Here is a 24,770-nt window from a genome sequence, read left to right on the forward strand (position 1 = left end):
CCAGATGTCTTTGATGTCCATAATTCTACCAACAGTCTCTTTAAGGTAATCTAGGCATTTACTATTCAAAAGCCACCTGCCAGCCAGTCAATTCTGATCCACAGCAACGCTTTATAGGACAGAGTATAACTTCTCCTTAGGGACTTGAGACCGGTAATGGGCTTATACCATGAACATTGTAGTTAACAGACTAATGCTTATCTCATAGCATCATCAAGATTCCTAAATTTTATTATTAGGCCCCTTAAAAAAACAACGACCTCTTTTAGCCTTGATCCATTTACCCATTTTTAAAATTGCCTCCACATTTTAGGTACCTGTCAGAGAGCACACAACTTCTGAGACCAACTTATGGCGTAGTTATCCAGACTGTTAGAACATAACTATTAGAAGACGTGGTTTGACCAAGCACAGGTTTTTTCCTTATAGTTTAGAAGGATACAAGTGTGAATTCAGAGGACTATATCGAAAGGATCGTTTTGTCTCTCTGTCAGCTATGGAGGAAGGACTTTGTCTTCAGCTTCTGTATCCTGGTCTCTTAGTTGTGCCCCTTCCAAAGAAAAGTGACCCCCAAGCTTGTGCAAATTATAGAACAGTGGCACTGAGATCACACGCAAGTGAACATTTGCTAATGATCATTCAACAACCGTTGCAGGAGCGCTTTGAAAAGGACCTGCCAGAAATGTAGGCTGGATTCAGATAAGGCCACGGATCAAGGGATACAATTGTGGATGTCAGGTGGATTTTGGCTCCAAGGAAAGACATGTATTAGTATTTCATTGAGTGTTCCAAGGCCTTAGACTGTGTGGGTCATAAGAAACTATGGATAGCCTTGAGGAAACTGCTAGCCCCGGAACACTTACTTGTGTTCATGTAGAAGTTGGACATGGATCAAGAGGCAGTTGTGTGAACAGAGCAAGGGAATACTGCATGGTTTAATATCAGGAAAGTTGTGTGTCGAGGTACTTTCCTTTACATACTTACTGAATATGCATGCTGAGAAAACAATCAGAGAAGATGGAATATATGAAGAGCATATGACCTGGGGATTAGAGGAAGATTGAATACCAATCTGTGCTATGCAGATGACACAACCATGCTTGCTGAAAGTGAAGAGGACTCAAAGCATCTTCTTCTGAAAATCAAGGATTATAGCTTTTAATATGGATACAACGTAATGTAAAGAAAACTAAAATCCTCACAACTGGAACCACAGGTAACATCATGAAAAATGGGGGAGGGGGATCCTGAATTTGTCAAGCATTCCATCTTGCCTGGACCCACAATCAAGGCTCATGGAAGCAGAATTCACGAGATCAGACAAAAAAATGACAGTGGGTAAATCCGTTGCACAAAACCTCTTTAAAGGGTTGTAAAGCAAGGGCGCCACTTTGAGAACTAAGGTGCACCCAAGCTATGGTATTTTCAGCCACCTTATTTGCATGTGAAAATAGCTCATCGAATAAGGAAGTTGGAAGAAGAAGTAATGCATTTAATTTGCAGCACTGGCAAAAGAACACAACTCATCTTCCTTGGAAAAAGTACAGCCAGTGTCACATGCTTGGGAAATTTTGTCAGGAGACACCAATCCCTGGAAAAGGATGCCATGCTTGGTAAAGTTGAGGAGCAATAAAAAGAGGACGACTTGACAGGATGGATTGATACCGTGGCTGCAACAACGGGCTCAAGGCTAACACTGATGAGGATGGTGAAGGATCAGGCCGTGTTTTCTTCTGTTACACATGAGTCCATCTGAGTCAGAACTGACCCAATGATGTCTAACAACAAGAGTCTGAGTGAAATTTTCTCTATTACTGTTGGGACCAACTGAAAAACCAATGATTTTTAGAATGACAGATCTGAGGGGCCCACAGAGGCCAGGGTACAAATGCTCGTTTACAGCAGTATTGAGTGCCTTGTTATAACATCCTTGTCTCTTTTCCCCCAGTCCATGCCCATTTTGGTTTTATGTATTTAAAGAATATGCTATACATATTTACAAAGGTATGCATTTCTGATGAATACTCAATGGCTTTAGGGGAATAAACAAGCAAAGAATTCTAATGCCTATCTAATGAGGTTTTCCTAAGTGAAAACACAAGTTTACTAGGTGGAAAGGGGTGGAAGGGATAGGATAATGGGGCCAAGTGAGAGAGAGGGAACAGCAGAGGGAGGATTGGGTAAGAGAAAGAGAAAAGTATAGAGAAGGTGCTGAAAGGGTGCTGATTTTCTGAGCACTGAGTCATTTCAAAGCTATCATGAGCAGCAAATTAAACGATCCTTCAGCAAGAACTTTGACAAGGAAATTTCATTAGGGATTTAAATCTCTATGGAAGCTCAAGTTGCTATATTAAGATATGAAAATTGTGCAAATATTGCTGCTTAGGATAATGTTTGCTTCAGGTCATTGAGTTACAGTCAATCAATTTTAGAGTGATGAGCATCATATTCAAAGTAAAGGGAGACGGGAAGGTTTAAAGAAATGGCAGAAATAGGGCAGGGAGCTCAGGCTAGAGATTCATCTGCATAGAAATAAAGCTGGAGGGTTTATGAGCTGCGTGACCTTGGGTAGGATTATTTATCATCTCTGGGGGTCTAAAATCCTCATCTATAAAATGAGGGCAATTTCAGGTGTTTCCTTTTTAAACCATGAGTGCGAGAGTGTAATGAGATCATCCAGGGAAAGTCCTATGGCACCAGACTGGCACAGTTACAGTGAGAACCCATCTGAACCTGATCATGGTGATGCGTAAGGGAGAGATGGCAAATAAATCGGTCCTTGGGGAAGTACAGTTGCAATGATCCTTAAAAATGGGGATGGCAAGACGTCACGCTACATACTTAACGTATGTTATCAGAAGGGACCAGTCCTTATGCAAAGTAGAAAGATTCGGGATGAAGAGGTTGTCTCTACAAAATGCCTAAGTTGAACAAAAATTAGCTGGCCATGCACAACCAAGTGGGTTGAAAAATAATCAGGCCCATGTTAGACACCTAAGGGGACAATCAAAAACTGGGCATGAGCAGACTAAAGTCACCTAGGCACAGGTGAAGGTCAACCTGGGCACGCACACTAGGCACCTGCAATATTACATCACACATGGGCCTGGACTCAGCCACTAAGATTGGCCAATACCCTCAACGACCACCCCCCACCCCATCCCCACTGACTGAGAGCAGGCGACTTTCTTTCAGGGTGGAGTTTGGGATTTCTCCTGTGTGCCCTGGGCACACTTATGAGCTCTCTCAGAGCTCACACCCGCTGCCTCTCTTTTTCACATTTTTTCAGTTCCAGGACTCCTCTTTTTTTTATCTGTGGACTCTACTCCGTGGTAAGGATGTCACAGAACCAGAATTTTATTCTATTTTACACAGAGGTGCTATGGGTAGGAACTGGTGTCTAAAAACAACAACAAAAACAGAACAACTGTGTCTGCACGCAATGCTTTTCACTGTGTGAAAGTTGTTTAAAAAAAAAAAGGTTATTATTGACATGCTTCAAATGTGAAACCACACCAGGAGTCCTTTTTGATCGTTTGGTTGTGGAATTCGAAATTGTTTTTTTTGTCAAAAGAATAAAATGGTGTGCTACTGCCGTATGAGAATCCAACAACCTTGAAATAGAAATTCAAATGAAGCAGGAGTAACTCAGTGGAATAATCGATAAGCCCCATTATAGAGCTTGAGGGCCAAATAAATCTTCCACGCTGACAGAAATAATCCACGTTGTTCCTGGACCTTCCCCATACGTAACCTTGTTGTTCTCTCTTATTAATAAAGAGGTCACAGATTCTTCATTCTACCTTTGTATTCTCAGAGAAGTCCCAGGCGGCTGTAAATAGTAAGACATTCAGCAGCTAACCCAAAGTTTGGTGGTTCCAGTCCACCCAGAGGTACCTTGAAATGAAACCTACTACTGAAAATCCAGTCACTGAAAACCCTATGGGACACAGTATTATTCTGAGACACATAGCGTTGCCATGAGTCAGAACTCACTGAATGGCAGCCAGTCGTAGGTATTCCCAGAGTCTGACCATTTAGCGCAGTGGTTCCCAACCTCCCTAATGCCACGACTCTTTCATACAGTTCCTCAAGTTGTGGTGACCCCCAGCCATAAAATTATTTTCCTTGCTACTTCATAACTATAATTTTGCTACTGTTATGAATCAGGCGACCTCTGTGAAAGGGTCATTTGATCCCCAAAGGGGTCGTGACCCACAGACTGAGAACCACTGATTTAGATAGTTTTGTCTGGATAGTCTGAAACAATCTGTAGAAATAATGAATTATTGTATATACAAATCAATTAACGCATGTATAATCAAATGCGAAATTAAAAAAAATTCCCCATTTATAGTGGGGCTCAGTGTTTATTCCATTCATTTTTTCATGCTTAGTTTGGATTTCCATTTAAAGGCTTTTGGATCCTCATAGTAGTACACCATTGAATTCACATTAAAAAAGGAGAAAAAAATTGAATTACATAACCAAAGTATCAAAAAGTACACCTGGTGTGTTGTGGCATAAGTATTGGGCACAGGGTCCATAGTTCAACCCCACCAGCCACTTCATGGGCGAAAGACTGATACTTCCATCAAGTTTATATATATATATATATACATAGTATTAAAAAGCCTAAGGAGCAGTTCTAATCTGTCTTATGGGATAAAAACTGTTTTAGCATTTAATATGTTTATTTTCATTTTGGAGCTAAAGATGTTCCTTTTATAAGAATCTAGAAAAACAATGCTCATTTATGTTCTTTTACTTAAACTATTTTACTCAGCTATTATTTTAAAAGTTATTTAATATTGCACAATATGTGAGTTGTATTTTACTTATATATCCTGTGGCTTCTTACTTAGAATGCATCTGTAATTGATAAAAATAATAATAAAACCTGCTGTACTGAGTATTTTATATGTAAGACACTGTGTGTTCAGGATTGGTGACCCATGGGTTTATTTTTCTCTGAGGAACAAAACAGTTGCGATGGTGAGCTGTGCCCTCAATTTTGGCCTTGTTGGACTGTACTGTCCAGTTGAAAATAATTTTGATTAGGTTATTAATAGCGATATAATCCTACCCACTTTGTACAAAGCTCGTGGCCTTGCACAGTATATTGCACTTGGTAGATATTCCATAACTTTATGTTGAAAAGAGGAAGCAAAGAAGGATAAAGGGAAGACAATAAAATATTTGATATGAAAAAAAGAAGGAAAGGCGGAAAGAGAAACGGGAGAAAAATAACATGCGAAAATGAAGAAAGAAAAAAGCAAATAAGGAAGGAGAAAGGAAAGAGGGTGGAAAGAAGGGATCGAGGGAGGCAAAGAGAAATTAATAAAAGAAACAAGCCAAGAAGGAAAGAGAAACAACTGACAAGGTCATTCTTCATGTAAGATACGTAATAATCTAAATGTATGTCTCTAACCACAGCAAGCACTAGCCTTTTTAAACAACAATTTTTCAAGACCCTGGATCACAAAATTAACCCATATAAATCCCTCGTGCAGCAGCAACCAGCCTGGGTTATCCCCTGGGAAGAGATACTCACATCCCTGAGACCGGGGTAAATTGCCTAATTTGGCTACTTGATTTTCAACAACCATCACTGTTTGCAAGAACTAAATTTTCAAAGTAAATAGAAATCAATAGGTCCCCTCGCTGAAATAAAACACAGTTAGATTAAGCAAAAGCTTTTACTTTTGAGAAACTTTGCATTTACTTGGGTAAATGTCACTAGTAATTCTAGGAAAAAAGAAAACACACATTTAAAAAAGATTTTGAAAGATGGTGAAATGTTCTCTATGCAGCACATGTAAACTCATGTAAACTGGCTGACAGACAAGGCGACTATTGTTGGTCTTCAACTTCAAAATATGTTGCTGAAATATGTGCTATGCATGCTTGATACTCAGCAAACATACCATTGTCTTTATTATCTGAAAATACATGTCATTGTCCTCACTAAACTAAACTGCTGATTCAGTAAAAACTCTCTCTCTTTAGCAGTGATTCGATTGTAGCAACTATGGGGAGAGTAGAACATGATGAACAGATAAAGTATACATTTTAATCTGAGTAAAATTAGACCTTTTGCTAAAGGAAGTTACCTTTTTACATTATAGAAACCCTAATAACAAGCAACATTTTTAATACAAAATTGTATTTTTATATAGATAAAGTAAATACTTTTTCACGAGTATAGAAATTGATGATAATCACATACAATTCCTATGGAAACCATTGCCCTGGATGAGATCTGATTCATAGGGAACCTATGTGGTATTTCCGACACTGGTAATCCTTAGTGAACCATATTGTCTCATTTCTGTGTCATGGAGTGTCTTACAGGTTTAATTGCCAACATTGCAGTTAAAAGTTCAATACTTAACCCAGAATGTTGCTGAAATGGGGTTTTGACTTTAGAAAACTTTTGATGTGATTTTATATGCATAGTTTCCTTGTTCAGTAAGACAAAGATGTATAAGTTCAATATTATTACAAATTATAAACACGAGGATTTTACTTTGGATAATACTTTTGGAAATGCAACTCCTTTATTTTATTTTCTGGATTTCGCTTTCTTCTTTTTTTAAAAAACAAATTGGGGGCTTATACAACTCTTATCACAATCCATACATCCACCCATGTGTCAAGCACATTTTATTTTCTCTACAGTCTTGTTTCTCTAATGGAAGTGCATTTAAGTGGCCGGGTAGCAAAGGAAGCAGGCTTTGCTGGAATCCCCAGTACAGGTAGAGAACTGAATCTTAAGGCCAGGCTCCATTAGGGGTGAAAATCTGGACAGTGTTAGTTCTTTGAAGTTTCTCCCACCCTCCTCAATATTTTAATATATATTTCATGGTTTAACAGTTAAGAACAAAACCATAACTTAAAGTTTGGGGAATCAAACTCATCCAGAGTTGTCTATACAATAGACCTATCTGTTTCTTTTCTTCTCTCTTCTTTCTTTCAGTGTAAATTGGATGAAAGATTGTACAGCAGGTATGTTTTCCATTCAACTATTCATATAGCATTGCTGTGATCCTGGGCGCTGGACCTCACTGGTATTTCAAATGGCAGCAGGGTCAAGCAAAGAGAACAGTTTTCGGCAGAGCTTCCAAACTAAGAACAGACCATGAAGAAAGACTCAGCCACTGATCATCTTACGCAGAGCTGTGAAACACTGTCAGATCCCGAAGGCCGAATGAACGGAACCTGAACATTGTCCGATTGTGCCAGAGGCTGGACCCTGGGGCTGGAGGACATGTGAAATATGATTGAGGAGGAGCTGATTGTTCAGAGTGGAATTGACCACAGTGATATACGTCAGCCAAAGCCTGTGGGAGGGGAGCCTTCAATACCTTAACTTGCTGATGGGGCACAACTTAAGGTAGAAAGAAGCAGCTGCAAAAATCTTCTAATCATCAGAACCTGGAATGTACTAAGTATGAATCTAAGATCATCGGAGGTCATCAAAATGGAAATACAGCACATTAAGATCGATATCCTAGGTGTTAGTGAGCTGAATGAACTGGTATTGACCCCTTTGAGTCAGAAAATCATATGAGTTATTATGCTGTGAATAACACAATCGAGAGGAATGGAGTTGCAGTCATTGTCAAAAGGAACATTGCAAAATCATTCTTGAAGTACCATGCTGTCTGTGATAGGATTATATCTATCTGCCTTCCAGGAAATCGAATCAATACAATTATTATTCAAATGTATGCCTCAACCACAAAAGCTAATGATAAAGAAATTGATGAATTCTACTAAGGACGTCAGTCAGAAATGGATCAAACATGCAACCAAGATTCCTTGATAATTTTTGGCAAATGAAATGCAAAAGTAAGAACATGGAACAGTAGTTGGGAAATACGGACTTGGTGACAGAATTGAAACAGGAGATTCCATGACAGAATTTTGCAAAACCAACCCCTTATTCGTAGCAAATAATGTTTTCTAATGACACAAAAGGCAACCATGCCCATGGACTTGTCCAGATAGAATCCACAGAAATAAAATCGACTAACTCTGTAAGAAGAGATGTGGGAGAAGCTCAATCTCAGCAGCTAAAACCAGGCCAGGGGCTGACTGTGGAACAGGCCATCAATTGCTCCTATGTAAGTTCATATCTACGCTGAAGAAAATGAAAATAAATACACAAGAGCCAAAATGTAACTGTGAATCTGTCTCACCTGAATGTCAAGAACAGAGTTAATGCATTGAACACTCATGACAGCGGACCTGATGCGCTGTGAGACGACATCAAAAACAACACTCTGAAGAAAGCAAAATATTCTTTAAAAGGCATAAAAGAAGAAAAGATAGAAGTCAGAGGAGACTCTGAATCTTATTCTTAATCATAGAGACTACAAAGCAAATGGAAGAAAAGTATCCCAAAAAGGGAAGAACCTTCTCGGCACATTTTAAGCGGAAAGAACTCAAGAAAATATTTAACCCTTGATTTGCAATCCTGAGAGATCCTACAAGCAAACTAGTCTATGATGAAATACACAGGATAACTTTATCCAAATGAACTGGTCAACATTCTATCATTTCAGGAGCATGAACCAATGGTGCTGAAGGAAGACGTTTTAAGCTGCGCTAAACACATTAGCTAAAAACAGGGCTTCAGGAATTGATGGAATGCCAATTGAAATGTTTCAACACGTTATGGAACACTGGAAAGACTTGTCTATAGTAGGAAATTTGGACGACAGTTATGTACTTGGCCAACTCACTGGAGAAGATCCATATTTGTGCCCATTCCAATGAAAGGTGACCCAACAGAATGCTCAAACTATTGAAGAATATCTGACATCAATGAAAGTAAAATTTTGCTGAAGATCTTCCAAAATGGTTGAAGCTGTGTATGGACAGGGAGCTGCCAGAGGTTCAGGCCAGGTTCAGAAGAGGACATGGAACAAGGGAGATTATGGCTGGTGCCAGTTGAATCTTGGCTCCAAGCAGAGAATACCAGAAAGATGATTACTTGTGATCTATTGACTCTGCCATGGATTTCCACTGCGTGGGTCATAACAAATTATGGAGAATAGAATTCTAGAACACCTCATTGTGCTCCTGAGGAATTTGTACATGGTTCAACCGGCAGTTATGCGAGCAGAACAAGGGCATACTGCCTGGTTTACATTCAGGAAAGGTGCTTGACAGGGTGTGTCCTTACACCATGCTTATTCAAACTGTAGTCTGAGCAAATCATTGGGAAGCTGCTTTATATGACAAAGAATGTGACATCAGGGTTGGAGGAAGACTCATACGCAGGTGATACAACCTTGCTTGCTGGCAGTGAGGAGGACTTGAAACATTTGGTGATGAAAATCAACACTTGTACTGTTCAGTACAGATTACAATTAAGTGTAACGAGGACCCAAATCCTCCCAAATGGACCAGTAGGTAACATGAGAAATGGAGAAAAGTTTGAAGTTCTCAAGGATTTTGTCTTAATTGGATCCAGAATCGATGCTCACAAAAGCAGCAGTCAATTGATCTAAAGACCTCTTGCATTAGGTAAATGTGCTACACAAGACTTCTTTAGAGTCTTAGGGGGGAAAAAGATGTAACTTTGAGGATTCAGGAGGACCTGACCCAAACCATGGTATTTTCCAATGCCTCCTATGTATGTGAAAGTTGGACCTTGAATAAGGAACACCCAAGAAGAATCTAATCTATTTGAATTCTGGTGTTGGAGAAGAATATTGAACGTACCACGGACTGCTATAAGCACAAACTGATCTGTCTTAGTATAGGCAGAGTGGTCCTTGGAGGCAATGATGGAGAGACTTCATCTTAAGTGCTTTGGATGCTAGCTCAGAAGAGACCAGTCCCCAAGGCGATGGGCTGACACTGTGGCTGCAACGAGTGGCTCCAGTGTGGGCACCACTGTGAGGCAGGCGCGGGACAGTGTTTCATTCTGTTGCCTGGAAGGTCACTATAGGTCAAAACCAATTCGATGGCACCTAATGACAACAACGTTCATCTACATTTCGTTTCAACTCATTGACTGTAATCCCCAGGATGAAGTAACACTTGTCCCACTTACTTCCTGTGTTTCCTGTTTGCATTCCTCTTGCTTTCCCAGCCCTTCTTAACTTTGCCTTGAATAAATATTGTCTTTTTAGTTCAAATGGTTGATGATCCATTTGAATAAGCATGGGAATTTCTCTTGTGTTATAGTTTCTCTTACATGCCCATTGCTTGACTGAACACTGAATAATAAGAATGAGTTCATGTCCAGACCTGAAGGGTGACCCAGGGCCATCAATGCCGAGGTTCTAACAGTCTCTACGACCGACTGTCCCAGCTTCCATTCTGGCCGGTTTTCAGACACACACTGCTGTCAACATCTTAGTGAGCAAGCCTGACACAGTCAAGGCCACCTATACATTTTGCTAGAAGGTAAAGAAAAAAGACTTGACCTACTTGGATCTGATAAGATCGAATCTGTTTTCGGCAGAAATTGATCACAGCGGACTCCTTGGTAGCCTTCTTTGCACCTGCGAAAGGAAACAGGACATGGGGCTTTAAAAGAGTCATTTCAAATTCTCACAAAATCAAAGAGAAACCAATGATATCACACCAAGAGCAGTATATTGATGCCTTCGTTGTATCAGAGTCAGTCAATTGTCTGTTTCCAACATTGACAGAAGATTCTATGCCTATTTCTTTCTTTTTTAATCATTTTATTGGGGACTCATACAATTCTTATCACAATCCATACATCCATCGTGTCAAGCACATATGTACATTTGATGCCATCATCATTCTCAAAACATTTGCCTTCTACTTGAGCTCTTAATATCAGCTCCTCATTTTCCCCCTCCCTCCCCACTCCCTCATGAGCCTTTCATAATTCACAAATTATTCTTATTGACTGTTATATAGCTTAGCATGCTATCTCCACTGCTTTGCGTCCAGTCGTGTGCGTGCGTGCGTGCGTGCGTGCGTGCGTGTGTGTTTATATAACTACAACACCCTGGTCTACAGAAGGCTGCGAAGGCCATTCCTTCCCATTGCAGAAGTTGTTTTCTAATTCCTGTGCATTTTTAAACGCGATTGGTCTGTTTGGGGCTTTAGTTTCTGCCTTTTCCTTGTTTTATTTGGTTTTCTATTTGCTAACTACATATTTTGCCCTCCTCCCTACCGCCCCCTGCCAGGTTCTCCTTCAAATCAGCATCAACCAATCACTTGCTGCTAAAAACAGCAGTATTTTCCCTGTCAAGATATGAAAGGCATCACTCTATATGCCTGGCCTCGCTACACCCGTATTTTCTCTCTTAGTTTTTCTCTTTTATATTCCACAAACGTGAAACCTTCCTGCTTTCTGACAAGCATTGCAAAAGACCCATTCCTGAGTCAGGCACACTATGGAGGCGAGGCTTCTGCCCGGATGTCCAGTCACTGAGGCATGTCCTCTCAGCTCTGTCAGTCCCCTCTGGAGACTTCACAACGTGCTCAGTCAGGGGTGCTTGGTGGCTCAGAGAGCAGGACCCATCCCCTAGAGGCCAAATTGCTGGTCTCTTGATAGCCCCTCTTGAACGGGGAGGTGCCATTTAGTGGTTTGCTGGGCACTTAATCTGCCATGCTCGCGTGAAGCAGGGAACAGGCATTGCTGCGTGTGGGGTGAGTCTGTCCTACTGACAGAGGAGGAAAGTGTGGTGCTGGCATAAAACTCAGCTGTACGAAAGGACGATCCTTTTGTTGTTAAAAAATCTGTGCAATTGACCAAGAATTCAGAACAACCATTTGGGCCCGTGTGGATTCTGCCAGCTGTGGCTCTCTCCCCCAAGAACGCACTTTGTTTTCAGACTGGAATGAACTATTAAATAAGGCCTATTGCTACTGCAGCCGCAGCGCTGAAAGCCGCCAGGTAATTTTTCTACTTTCATTGTGAGCCAAATTGGAAGGCAGGTAATCAGGCCGTTCTCGTCCACACATTTTTAAGTCGGGCACACTGCAGTGCACTTGGCAATTATCTGCATAGACTGAGAACAAGGTCTCTGATATATGGCTCTTTCAGACGCCCAGCACAGTATGGAAATAATTTGTTTACACAGTCTTATATTTTCATAGCATTTTTATGTATGTCCTTGAAATAAAGTAGGCATATTACTGTGAAAATCAGGAAGTGCTCAGGAATAAAACACATATTAGTGATGATTAACACTGGCTGTCATAATTAAAGCTTATGTGCCAACTTAGCCAGAACACCAACTTCAGTGTCTTGGCAGATAGGCAGTTTGACATTTAGGTAATTATGTAATATGGAAGTTATGCAATGATGGTCTTTGGTAGTTGTATAATGATGTGATCTGATGTGGCCATCCTTCATCTTGACATACACTGATTTTCACACAAATAATCTGATTTTGGATCCCAACCATGTCGCTGAGTGAGAAGAGGCTGTAACAGGGTAACATTGTTTTTGTATGTGTTTGTTTTGGAGGGTGGGTTTGTTAGAAGAGAGACTGTTTATTTTTGTTTATTTCATAACACTTGGCATTTGAAAGAGATAGAGCTGTAAGAGCAAGATAAATTCATAAAGTATTTTTAATAAAGCACAATGAAATTAACATTTTAAAGTATCCATGCAATATTTAATGATGAATACATGTTTTAAAAAATGAGTAATTAGTGCTTTAACCAAGATAGCATTTTACTCATTTTCCCTAGCTCTGAACTGCTTTCAAAGTTCTGCTCAACTTACTCAGGATGTTTTTTATTTCCCTTTCTCTGAATTTGTTTATTGCATGGAAGCCTGTAAAACATCATCGATATTGAAAACGTCAACGCCCCTTGGTTGTTTACAGGTAAACTTTAATTATACACATAACGATGCAAGAGTTAAGAATATGCCCAGGGCAGGAAATATAGCCGGCATTGACTACCAGTTGTTTAAAAATTAATAGAAGGGGAAGGGTTGTTGTCAAAAGTAAAAACAACCACAAAATTACTAAGTCTACAAGCACTAAGAAATTTTACTTTGAAAATGTGTATTACAAATCATGTGTGCTTCTCAATCCTTGACGTGGAGTTGCTACCTCTGAGCCTAGCAAATTAATAATCATGTTGTCTCCTTATGCTTACTTCTAAAATATAAAAAGAGGCTGTAGTAAAAGGCACAGTTAAGAAGACAATGTGCAAACTGAAAACTTATACGACAGTTCAAAAGCTAACCATGATAGGGTGGTCCGAAATAAGAGGGAGAGGGGTTAGGCTGTGGCAATGATGGAAGGTCCTAGGAGAACTTGTGCCATCTCCGGGCCTTTGTTAGCCAACATTGAGTTTGTATCAGCTCATAGCAAATGAATGCACAGTAGAAGAAATCATTCTTGAGTCCTGCACTCTCCCTGATCGGTTGTGGATCACGTAGAGGGTCTTTATTTTCTGATTTTTCAGAATTGGATTGTAAGGCCATTTTCTAGTCTACATTAGTCTGAAAACTCTGCTCTTTTAGCATCCCATCAACGCACAACTCCTCTCTGACAGGCAGCTGGTGATTATCCTTGTGGTACATTGGCTAGGCATTGAACTCTCATCTCCATCCGGGCAGACAAATATTCTACCACTGAACCTTATCATCTTATCAGCAAACGTCTTTCTCCAGAGGAACTTTTGGCAAGAGAGATTAAGAGAAGACAGAGAAAAATGAGAAAATATCCAAATATGTGGTATTCTGGAACTTAGTACTTGTGTATCTGGTGTGAGCCAGCAGGAATGGGGCGTGTGTCACTAAATCTGGAATTGGAGTTCAGGAAGAGGTTTCTACAATGAACAGAGACCTTTCCTCATCAATTCCACAGGAGTCAATGTCCTTTGTCAAGGTTGCAGGGATGGCTGCCGTCACAAGTCCAGATGCCTTCTTCCCATTTCTTCTCTTGTATTACACATATCAGGGGGTATCCCCACTCTAAACCCCGGATATGATGTGAGGGGGATCGTGCATTTAGAGTCCGCTCCAACAGGTCAGACTGTTAATCAAGCTTTCTATTTAGAGGTTCTGAAACAATTGCATAACAGTGTGCAACAAAAAAGGCCTGATTTGTGGCAGCTTGGGTACTGGTTTTGCCACCACGACAATACACCTGCTCATGCAGCCATCTCAGTGTGCCACTTTCTGGCAAAAAACAGCTGCCTCTCCTGCCCCACGTACCTTACTTATCTGACCTTACTCCATGTAACTTCTTTTTGTTTCTAGGAATGAAGAGGGTCATGAAATTATAGCTATATGACAACTTAGAAGAGGTGGAAATAAAACGAGGGAGGTGCTGTCAGCCATCCAAACAGATGAGTTTGAAAAATGTTTGCAAGAATGGAATAGCAGATTTGACAAACATTAAGTGTATTGGAGAGTACTTTAAAGGTGATAAGGTTATTTTGTTAAAAAAAATTTTAATACATAGCTTTGAAAAAAATTCTTTTTTCCCCTGGGTACCCACAGATATAACCATTTGTTTCCTTTGATTTCATTTCCTGAGTGTCATCTAAGTTACAGCAAATAATATTAGTGAATATTGGAAAAGTTAAAGAACGCTCCCTTTGTAAGCACTTGATATCCTATGCTTTCCCATCTCACCTCAGTTTTACCCTCTTCTTTCTGTTACAAAAACTAAGCACAATGAGACGGTTCCATGGGGGGAATTGCGTTATTCTCTTATTGCTCTCGAGACTAGCTGTTGATTTCCTGGTTTTATGCTCACTAATAGAAGACCTGACTACCGTTTCATTGGTTTTGAATCCATCCCTTCTCTCCTGTACATTTTCAGGGACTTTATTAACACGTGGGATGGGTCCAGTCTATATGCAGTCTCCTAGCAACTAGTCATCCGTATCTCCAGGTCATGATGGCTGGAAACCTGGCCTACTCTTTTCACTTTTCCACTTAGAATTCAGGATGTCCTTGAGGCCAATTATGTGTGTCAGTTTCATCCCAAAGGATTAATATTAGGGAGGAAAGAAAAAAAAAGTATATATAGCTATTATACCCATGAATTTTGGCTTTTATGCCTAGACACTTTATTCTTAAGATTCCTGCATAGAGATATTAAAAGAGAAAAATATGTATATGTTAAAACGTTTTTTTAATCCCTGTGAAGTGCCTCGTCTCTGTATATGTTCTGGAGAAATTGTCGGAATGTGTTTCCGTCTTCTATCTTTGATCCTAGATGTAAAATTTTAACTAGCAGAGGTGTAGTGCCTTTTTCTGAAAAGATTGCATAACAGTGTGAGGCAAAAAAGGCCTGATTTGTGGCAGACTGGGCACTGGTTTTGCCACCACGACAATACACCTGCTCATGCAGCCATCTCGGTGTGCCAGTTTCTGGTGAATGGTGGCTGTGGGAAACAGGGCCGGAAAAGAGTATATGCAGACAAATTCTCTACTCTCATGATGGAGGAAGCCTGGGAGGCCTTCTGATTTGTGAGTTGGAGATGAGTCCCAGTCACATTCTCCTAATTAAAAATCATCCCCATTTGAACCATCCAGGGACTCCTAACATTAACCTATGTCACCCTCCCATAATAGTGCTCCCTTCATGTTACCTCTTACAAGCACATGGCTAGGTATTAACTTTATCTATAGGAGTAGATAGGTTGCTATTGTTCTCCTAGCTCAGTCATTCCCCTTACTGCCCCCAGCACTGGTGTCAGGCTACTCCCCCCAAATGAACTCAGGTATCTCTAGAGGTAGAATACTGCCCACCTTGTTACACAGTTAGGTGTCTGCGTTGGTTGGGGTGGGGGGGGGAAAGGGGGAGAAGGGACTTGCATGCCCCAAGACTATATAAGTTAGTGAAAGAATACATTCTCTCTGGCTCTCTTTCCCACCTGGACCGGGCTTCATCGAGGAGGTGAGCACCCCAAAACATTGGTCGTCCTTTTAATTTCTTCCCTTCAACTACACAATCATCTCTTAGGACCCCACCCGATGTGGGCTGGGTCCCACAGGTGGCACATAGGCTGTCTGAGTTGTGTTCTGACTACTAATTTTTATTCATAGGAAAAAAATGACAGCTTGGGATATTGCAATAACGTAGACACTTTGTCAATAATACACAATCCTTGTTGATGTAAAGGAGTCTATTAAACTGATTTTTTGGGGGAAAATGAACACTCCATCCAAGGGTTCTTCTCTATGTCCTGACAATTCTCCCCCATCTTGATGTCCATCCTTCACTGGGATAAATGGTTAGACAGTAAGGTATTTGTTTATACTACACACTTCAGAGGCAACTATGGGTTAGTGGTAGGGAGCACCACTTGGTGACATTCTGGATTTGATATTTACTAGCTACTTATCCTCCCCATGCCTCTGTTTCTTCATATCTATAACAAAGATAATAATGGGACCCAAGTACTGGAGCTGGTATTAGGAATCACCAAAAATCTGTGTTTCATTAGATGCTTTGGATACACGATCGCTTCCCCATCTTTTTAAGTAAGGAAGACAAAGTACGTAAAGATTAAGTATCTTCTCTAAAACCATACAGCCCTAGATATTTTGACTAGATGCAAACTAAATTCAGGCTTACATTGAATACTTTAAAAAAAAATCATTTTATTAGGGGCTCATACGACTCATCACAATCCATACATACATCAATTTTGTAAAGTACATTTGTACATTCATTGCCCTCATCATTCTCAAAACATTTGCTCTCCACTTAAGCCCCCGGCATAAGGTCCTCATTTTTCCCCCTCCCTCGCCGCTCCCTCCTCCCTCATGAGCCCTTGATAATTTATAAATTATTATTTTGTCATATCTTGCCCTGTCCGACGTCTCCCTTCACCCACTTTTCTGTCATCTGCTGTCACTCTTAATGAAAATTCAGTGGATACAAAGAACCCCTTATCCACCTGTAATCTACTTTTATCAAGTACTATTTGAAGAGATGGTCTAAAGATCGAGAATGAAAACTTTGATGTGTTTAAAAATTATAAACCGAGATTTGAAAATTGTTATCCAAAATCAAAAGCAAATCGTATCATAGACGTTCCCCCTGTATTAAAGACACATTCTCTGACTTATATTAATTTGAAAGGTGATCACAAACTATGAATTAGATGTTTTTAGGAACATTGATATTAAAGATTGATAATGGCATTTATTCAATATTGATAGTTCTCCATTTTTGGAAAACTTAAGATAGAGCGTAAGCTAGGCACAGTAAATCACCCAGTAGAAGGAACTAGAAAGTGTAGGAGTTAGAATTTAAAACCAGCTCTTGACTGATCTAAAAGTATGTGGTGGGTAGACTGGAAAATGTTCTAAGCAAGGATATCCATCCTGGTATTATTGACTCAAAAGTTATTAATTCATTTTTAAAGTGAATTCCCTAGGCCAGACCCTGATAACTGAAAATGATATACGGCTAGACTATGGAGAATATTGTGACGCTGATTAATGTGCAAGGTTTCTTTAACTAAACTTAAAATTTAATTAAGTGGTCTTATTTAAAAGGAACACTAATTAAGGCAGCAAGATGTGCAAGTTAATTAATTGGTATTAAAATTACCTACAAGACTGTCTGCCGTTAAACTTTCCACAGTCCTTTAAAAAATTAGGAAGGGAATAATTTAGAATCTGATTATTTAGAATTATGGCATCCCAGTGCTTTCCAACACATGAAGGTTTTCCAAGGTGCTATGGATAATTTTCAAATATACCCCAGTGACCATGACGGAGGCGGTAATGTTTACCTACACCATCATGCCATTTGCTACAAAGTTGTATCTATAATCTTAAAAGAATGTACAGATTATTTTTAAAATCTTTTTGTTAGCAAGCAACATCTGATTTCAAAATTAGCGTAGGCCTACTATTTTAACACAATGATGTTTTAAACTTTCATATGTGAATCATTATTCATGATTAGCATATCATATGTGAATGAGAAAAGATCTGCTCAAATTCTAGGAGGCATGGAATGTTCTCCTAATATAGAACACATAAAAGAAAACTAAATGGTCAGAAGTCTGAGCAGTTTACAAAAAAGGACACAACGTGTGTATTCCCTGAACCCAAAAGCCTTCACAACAAGTTCTCAGCCCTTAGGACGGCTATCCAGGAATCAATATGCATCCACGTAATACCATGGGAGTTGTAGCCCCTTACTGCTGGTTTCACCGGCAAGCACCACACTTTCTTTCTGGGAGAACAAACAATAGATGATGTCCTTGGTCTGAATAAATGCTGTTGCCTTCCAAGAGACCCATAGCCCTCCGTGCTCTTGTGCAGCCCCTGTCTCTCACGACCCCCTCAACATAATGAACGGAAGTAATCTGGCATGACAGTACTGGACAGATCAAGATACATAGCACTATTCCAAGCAGCTATATAAGTTTAAAAAGTCACTTTAGTTAGCATAGCTTTGATTATACTCATAGGTAATATGAGCTAGATTTTGTGTACAAAAGTAAACAGAAGAGCAATCTATTGACCCCCTTTGGGAGACAGTCTTCACAATTTGAATTTTAAATAAATATGATCTTTATAAGAACAAATGGGTTACCTGTAAACTACTGAGAGACAATATTGACCCCAGTGTATTCAGAATCTAATATGGAAAATATGAATTCAAAGGAAGTAGCTTATTATCCTGGAAAAGACATGTTCCTTGGATTCATGAATTCTCCTCAAGTTTGTTATTTAGCAAAGAAGCAAAAGTCTGCGGCAAACTATCTGGGGCCTCGAGTTCTCATCTCTAAAGTCACTAAGACTATATTTTGAATGCGTCCTCTGTTTTCCTACATATGTTCACACACACACTCTCACACTGTATTCCTTGTGAATATGGTGAGTAAAACACACAAAATAATTTAGATTCAGGGAAGAGTCAGGCTCTCACCCAATATCACTGGTTAATTAAATCGCCCCCTGACTACTTTTTGCATAAAGACACGGATCTTTACTCCCCGAAAGGAGTTTCCCACAGGGGCAGCTCACTGCGAGTCACTGTGAGTCGGAATCGACTCAGGGTCTGCGAGTGTGGCTTAGTGATTTGGGGTCACCTCCTTCTACATTTCCCGCCCATAGGTGACCAGGGTTCATGGTCACACTTGCCCCCTCTGCTTTCTTTGGACTGATCTCACTGTAATGTAAACCAACATTAACGCTTACAGACTATTTCTGCGAGAGTAGAAACAGAGTCTTGTATTTGTCTCTACTTCCTCCGAATCAGAAGAGTAATTGAATGGCATGTCCAGACAAGTCAATGGAAGAATGCAACAATCCTGCTGGTAGCAATCAATTCAGAAAGAAAAAGAAATAAAATGGAATCCTAAGATAGCCTAAATTTCCCAAGCTGGGAATCAACTATTTAAAGACTCTGCAAAGGTAGAAGACCAGAACTTGGATTCGCTGATGTTTATGTTGCCAGATAAAATAGAGGATGTGCGGTGAAATTTTAATTGTGGATATACTAAATATAAGAGGGAGCTTCAGACAATTTCAGGAAAAAAATACACTTTTTTTCTATTTCACTTTCCCATGAACTTTTTGAAGACTTCCTCAAGTATGCTCATGTGCAATGTTTGTCGCATCCCAAACAACGTGGGGTGATCTAACATTAAATTCTAAGTGTGCATCGTGTGTATTATTTGCTAAATAAAGCCACCTTACTTATGAGAGAGAAAATGGAAGGATCTGAAGAGTCGGGGAAGTATTGACCACTAGAAGAATCCAGTTTGAGCTGATAGGTACTATGCTTGCTAGAATGATGTCCTGTTTGGACAAATTCATCATTCTGTTCTCTAAAGAGAAGGAGTTATACCCAAAATCAAAATCACTGACTCAGCACTCTGCCTGTGGATTCCTGAGGCTGTCACTCTTTGGGGGAGTAGAAAGCTGCCTCTCTCTCCTGTGGAGTGACTGGGGGCTTCCCACTGCTGAGTTTGTGCTTAGCAACTCAATGTATGACCACTACCCCCCCAGGGATCCTTGGAAAGATAAAGAGTTTAGGTTCTTCGTATTGGTTCCTGTAAACTCGGAGGTGTGATCAGCTCACTACATTTGGAAGGAGAGAATATGAATTTCAATCGCTACCTTGCAAATAGCCAAGGCGCCACAAAGCTATTTCAAAAATGTGATGAGGAGGAAGTGAGATAATACTATTGGCAAACATTAGTCGCTGGCTAATGGTTTGGATGGTGTGGGTCGCCAGTTACCACTTTATATGAATTCGGAATGAATGGTGAACGCCTGCTGGCTTGTAGTTGCAGTGAGAAGTAAGAAAGGAAGTCTAGTCCTCCCCCTTCATTCTGAGTCTCACATGACTTGGAATCATTTGAATACAGAGGCACTTGCTTACCATCATATTTGAATAGCAGTGAGCATGTAAGGGCAACACAGGGTGGGGACAATCTCAAACAAAAGATAAACATATAAACAAACTTATGTGCAGTTCTTTGACATCCTTTCTGGAGTTAACTACCCCCAGAAGAGACAATGAGAGTATAATCAAACGAAATCACAATTACACCCCCATCTCCCCCCCAGGAACCAGGGTATTCCTGAGCAAAGTCGCACACAGCTTGAGAAAGAAGAATGAAAAGAAAATAAATCTGGGAGATGGATCTTATTTAAAAGGCATCCGTATGAATGGCATTAACAAGAAGATAGGGAATTCATTAGTAAGGGAACTGATAAAACTACTCACAGCATGCTTCAAAAAGAAGTGGTAATAATTATTGTCTCTTTAAGAATGCTTTCCACAGGGTCATTCACAAATCCGTTTGCAGACATCACAGACGGAGCTGCACAAAGTCCCACGGTTTTCTGATGTAATTAAGTGAAGAAGATGCAAAACCCTTTTAGAGTTCACACATTTTAATGACAGAAGGTCCTAGATGTAATGTGATTTTTCAGAGCCATTTTAGAAGGCTCTGGAGTTTGCCACAACTTCACTCCACAGCATAATTTTCATGGTTTCTCCCAGAATATCGTACAAGCAACTAACAGGGTGCAACATTTCTGCTAGCACAACGAAGTCAGGGGCTTTGATCAAAATGCCCCATAACATTTCTTCCTCAGATGAGAATGATTTACTGCTGAAGATATATAGACGTAGTCTTTCATTATGCATGAACATTCACCACCAACCAGGGAGATCTGAACTGAATGGAAAGTGATTTCACATAAAAAGCTTCATCCAACTCAGAGCGAGGTCTTACATTGGAAAAAAAAAAAAGGCCATTAACAAGTAAGCTTAACTATCAACATGGTCAAATAGAATTTCTCTAAATTGTGAAAGCCTGTTAGGATGATATGGGGAACTATATGACTAGATTAACCTAAGTTTTGCACCAGAATGCCTATTTCATAGCCAAATTATTGTACTCCCATAATTGTGCTTTTAAACCAGTTTTGAGAACTGGAGGTACTGCCAGGAACATACTAGAAGGAGCGAGAACAGAGGTATGGACTTCTGTGTTGCTGTCATTAGCTATCATGGGGTCTTTCTATGGCATGTTGAGATAGGTAGTTTATTGTGCCAACCTGGCCGATAAACACATGTGGGGTTAATTGAAGAGCAGAGAGATAAATGGCTCAGTGAGCCTCGCCTTTCTAGTTCTCATTTCTTGCTTTGTGATGGTCGGACCCGGGTGCAGCTGCCTCAACCAGTTCCCTGCTTCTGCTGGCAAGACTCACTTCCTGCAAGACATCCCTGAGGAGAAGCTGCATGGACCTACCCTGATGCAGCCCTGGGTGCTGGAGCAGCCGTGTGGAGACCCCTGCCAGTGCTAAGATGCTTACACATTCACTGACTTGGCTTTCCTCCTGCAGTCGGTGTCATAGTGTGTGTTTTGTGAGATGGAGGAGGACTTTGTGGATTGGTGTCAGACATATGGGTTAATGGGTTAGTGTTGGACTTGTGGGTTTGGGCAGCACTGGGTTGGGATGTTTTCTTAATGTTCACTTAACCTTTATATAAAACTCTCTCTTACACATGAGTTTCTGTGGATTTATTTCTCTAAAGTACCCAGACTAACACACATGTCAATCAAATGCACAATGCAAAGCAATGTTGTCCAGTCAATGAGCTATCCCTGTGATAGGTGATGATTAAGACTATTGTGACTTTTCATTGTGACTAAGACGATTGTGACTTTGATTTTTCATTGACTGATTTTTGAAAGTCAGAGATGAACTCAAACCATATTGATATTAGGATTTAGTTCATCCATGCTTAGGTTTATTTTTTGATCTTTAAACGTGTTTCTGTGGACAACTGCAGACGAGTTCTCTCAGCAATAAACTTATCTCAGTGTCATTATGATGCCCTCAAAAAATTGTATCTCACAGTAGAAGAAACAGTTAAAAATACATCCTCTGAATGAGAAAAACAATTGTGTCAGTGGATGTGCCAGATATACTGTAAATTATAAAGCTGTGTAAATCCCCAACTCATTCTGAAGTTGAGAAAACAGTGTATTTTTCTATTGGTTAAGTACACGAATATCAAAGGATTTTACACGCTGTCCAAAAACAGTTTGTCTTACTATGGTGGTTAAAAATGAAAAATGGTGTATGGTTAGAAGCACAGGAATATTTCCATTGCATATTACAATGGGAAAACCATGCACACGTCGATCCATGAAATTACATGGAGCAAATTGAGTGTGTCTTTTTCTCACTAAACACAATGCTTTTGACCTGCAGATTTGGTATCAATAAAATCTGTGAATGTGGAAAAACACAGAAATGAACTAAAACTGGCTTCTGAGGGTATCTGCCAGACCAATTAAAATAAATGCAAGGCAAAGACGTCAGTTGAGAAATTTCAGTAAATATTTTCCAGAAATCCAAAGGGGTAAACTTGATAGATTTTCTCTAAGGATACAGAATTACCATGAGGGCTTATTATGATGCACTTTTAAAGAAAACTGCATTGGTGAAAAAAAATGCCAGGCAAATTGTGCCAAGAATTCCCTCCCCCTGCCTCCTTCCCCATCATGACAATGCACTTGCTTGTTCATTGGGGGTAGCAGAAGCTGGCCTGTGGGAATTTCCTTGTGAAACCTTACCATTTCAAACTTATTTTTGTTCCCCAAACTCAAAAGAGTATTTAAATGAAAGACAATGGGAAGCTCACAAGGATGCCCAAACTATTGTTTTGATGTGGTATAAATCAAACAGCTCAGCTTTATTTTAGAAAGGTTGGAGAGATGGAAACGCTGCCTTCAGAAGTATATAGACATAGATAAAGGGCATGATCCAATACTAGGGCTTCACGTTTCTATCTGTGTGTATTGGAAAAGTGTCCAATATTGCACAAAGGTACTTTTTGACTTAGGCTCACAGATGGCGAGACGTTTCTTCCCAGCCAGTCTGCAAAGTCTACTGAAAGCTATTCAGGCTCATAGTCCAGGCAAGGAACCACTGACAGGTGGGTAATGATGGTGCATGAGGTGTACTTCTGGAAATTGAAACTGGGCTCCCACATGGAAGGAGAACATCCTGACCCTGAACCACCAATGGTTTTGGAGGCGTGGTGTAACAGACTTAACTTTTCATTGTCAGTGGAAAGCCAATACACTGCATCTGAATTAAATAGGAATTTAAAATGCTGTTGATACATATTCTGTAAAATAAACCAGAAAAAATGAAATACAGAAATGATTCAATTAACTTGACTCTCTGGTGGCATGGTGGCTGTGTGTCAGGCTGCAATGTGCAAGATAAGCAGTTCAAAACCACCAGCAGCTCTGAGGTAGTTAGTTTATTGTGCCAACCTGGCCAACAGACACATGGTGGGTAATTGAAGGGCGGAGAGATAAATGGCTCAGTGAGCCTTGCCTTTCTAGTTCTCGGGTCTCTTGCTTTCTGATGGTTGGACCAGTGTGCAGCTGCCTTAGCCAGTTCCCTGCTTCAGCTTGCAAGGCTCACTTCCTGTAAGATATCCCTGAGGAGAAGCCACATGAACCTACCCCGATGCAGCTCTGAGATGCTTACACATTCACTGATTTGGCTCTCCTCCTACAGCCAGCATCATTGTTTTGTGAGATGGAGGAGGACTGTGTGCATTGGTGTTGAACATATGGGTTAATGTTGGACTTGTGGGCTTGGGCAGCACTAGGTTGGGATGTTTTCTTGATGCACACTTAACCTTTATATAAAACTCTCTCTTATACATGAGTTTCTGTGGATTTATTTCTTTAAAGTACCCAGACTAACACAAGCTCTGTGGGAGAAAAACAGGGCTTTTTACTCCTATAAAGAGTTACAGTCTCAGATACGCATAGGGGCAGCTCATCCCTTTCCATGGCAGGGAATGTGTGAGGTAGTGCTGGTGGCAGGGGGTTAGATTAGAAATGTTGATTCAGTGAGATAGGCCCGTGGCTTGTAAGATTTTATTATAAAGACATTGTTTTCTTATGTTGATGATGAAACAATATGATGCTCAAATCACTTTTTTTTTTATTATAAATGATTCAAGTTCTTTCCCTCATTGATTTTTATGATCTAATTGTAATATTTTATGTTCATTTGATTTTAATAATAATAATTCCAAGTTATTATATTATTCCCTGAACACACTCACAAGAAGCATAGCATCTAAATTAAACCAGAACTAAGTTTAAATTCTGGCTCAAATAGAAGTATTTTCTGATAAAATAAAATGTCAAAGACAGAGGCAAGTCATCCACAACTGGTTTGTCAGATTCTCCTACTGCGGTGGCATGCGAGTTGCGGTGGTGCTGGGAGCTTGTGAAGCACAGCTTCGAAACATCAGGTAATGAATGGA

The 24,770-nt window shown here is 40.0% G+C and overlaps 1 protein-coding gene across 1 annotated transcript in view; it reads right to left on the minus strand.

Moving 5' to 3' along the window:
* The window catches only part of NRG3 (neuregulin 3), a 1,269,559-nt gene that overhangs the window by 286,941 nt on the left and 957,848 nt on the right, over nt 1-24,770 (minus strand). The window contains exon 3 of the mRNA XM_045293415.1: nt 10,450-10,523. Within this exon, the coding sequence (XP_045149350.1) occupies nt 10,450-10,523 (74 nt within the window). The remainder of the gene's footprint in view (nt 1-10,449; nt 10,524-24,770) is intronic.

Source organism: Echinops telfairi, unplaced genomic scaffold (assembly GCF_000313985.2).
Source record: "Echinops telfairi isolate 266 unplaced genomic scaffold, ASM31398v2 ScPeMD7_2010;HRSCAF=2546, whole genome shotgun sequence".
Taxonomy (NCBI): Eukaryota; Metazoa; Chordata; class Mammalia; order Afrosoricida; family Tenrecidae; genus Echinops; species Echinops telfairi.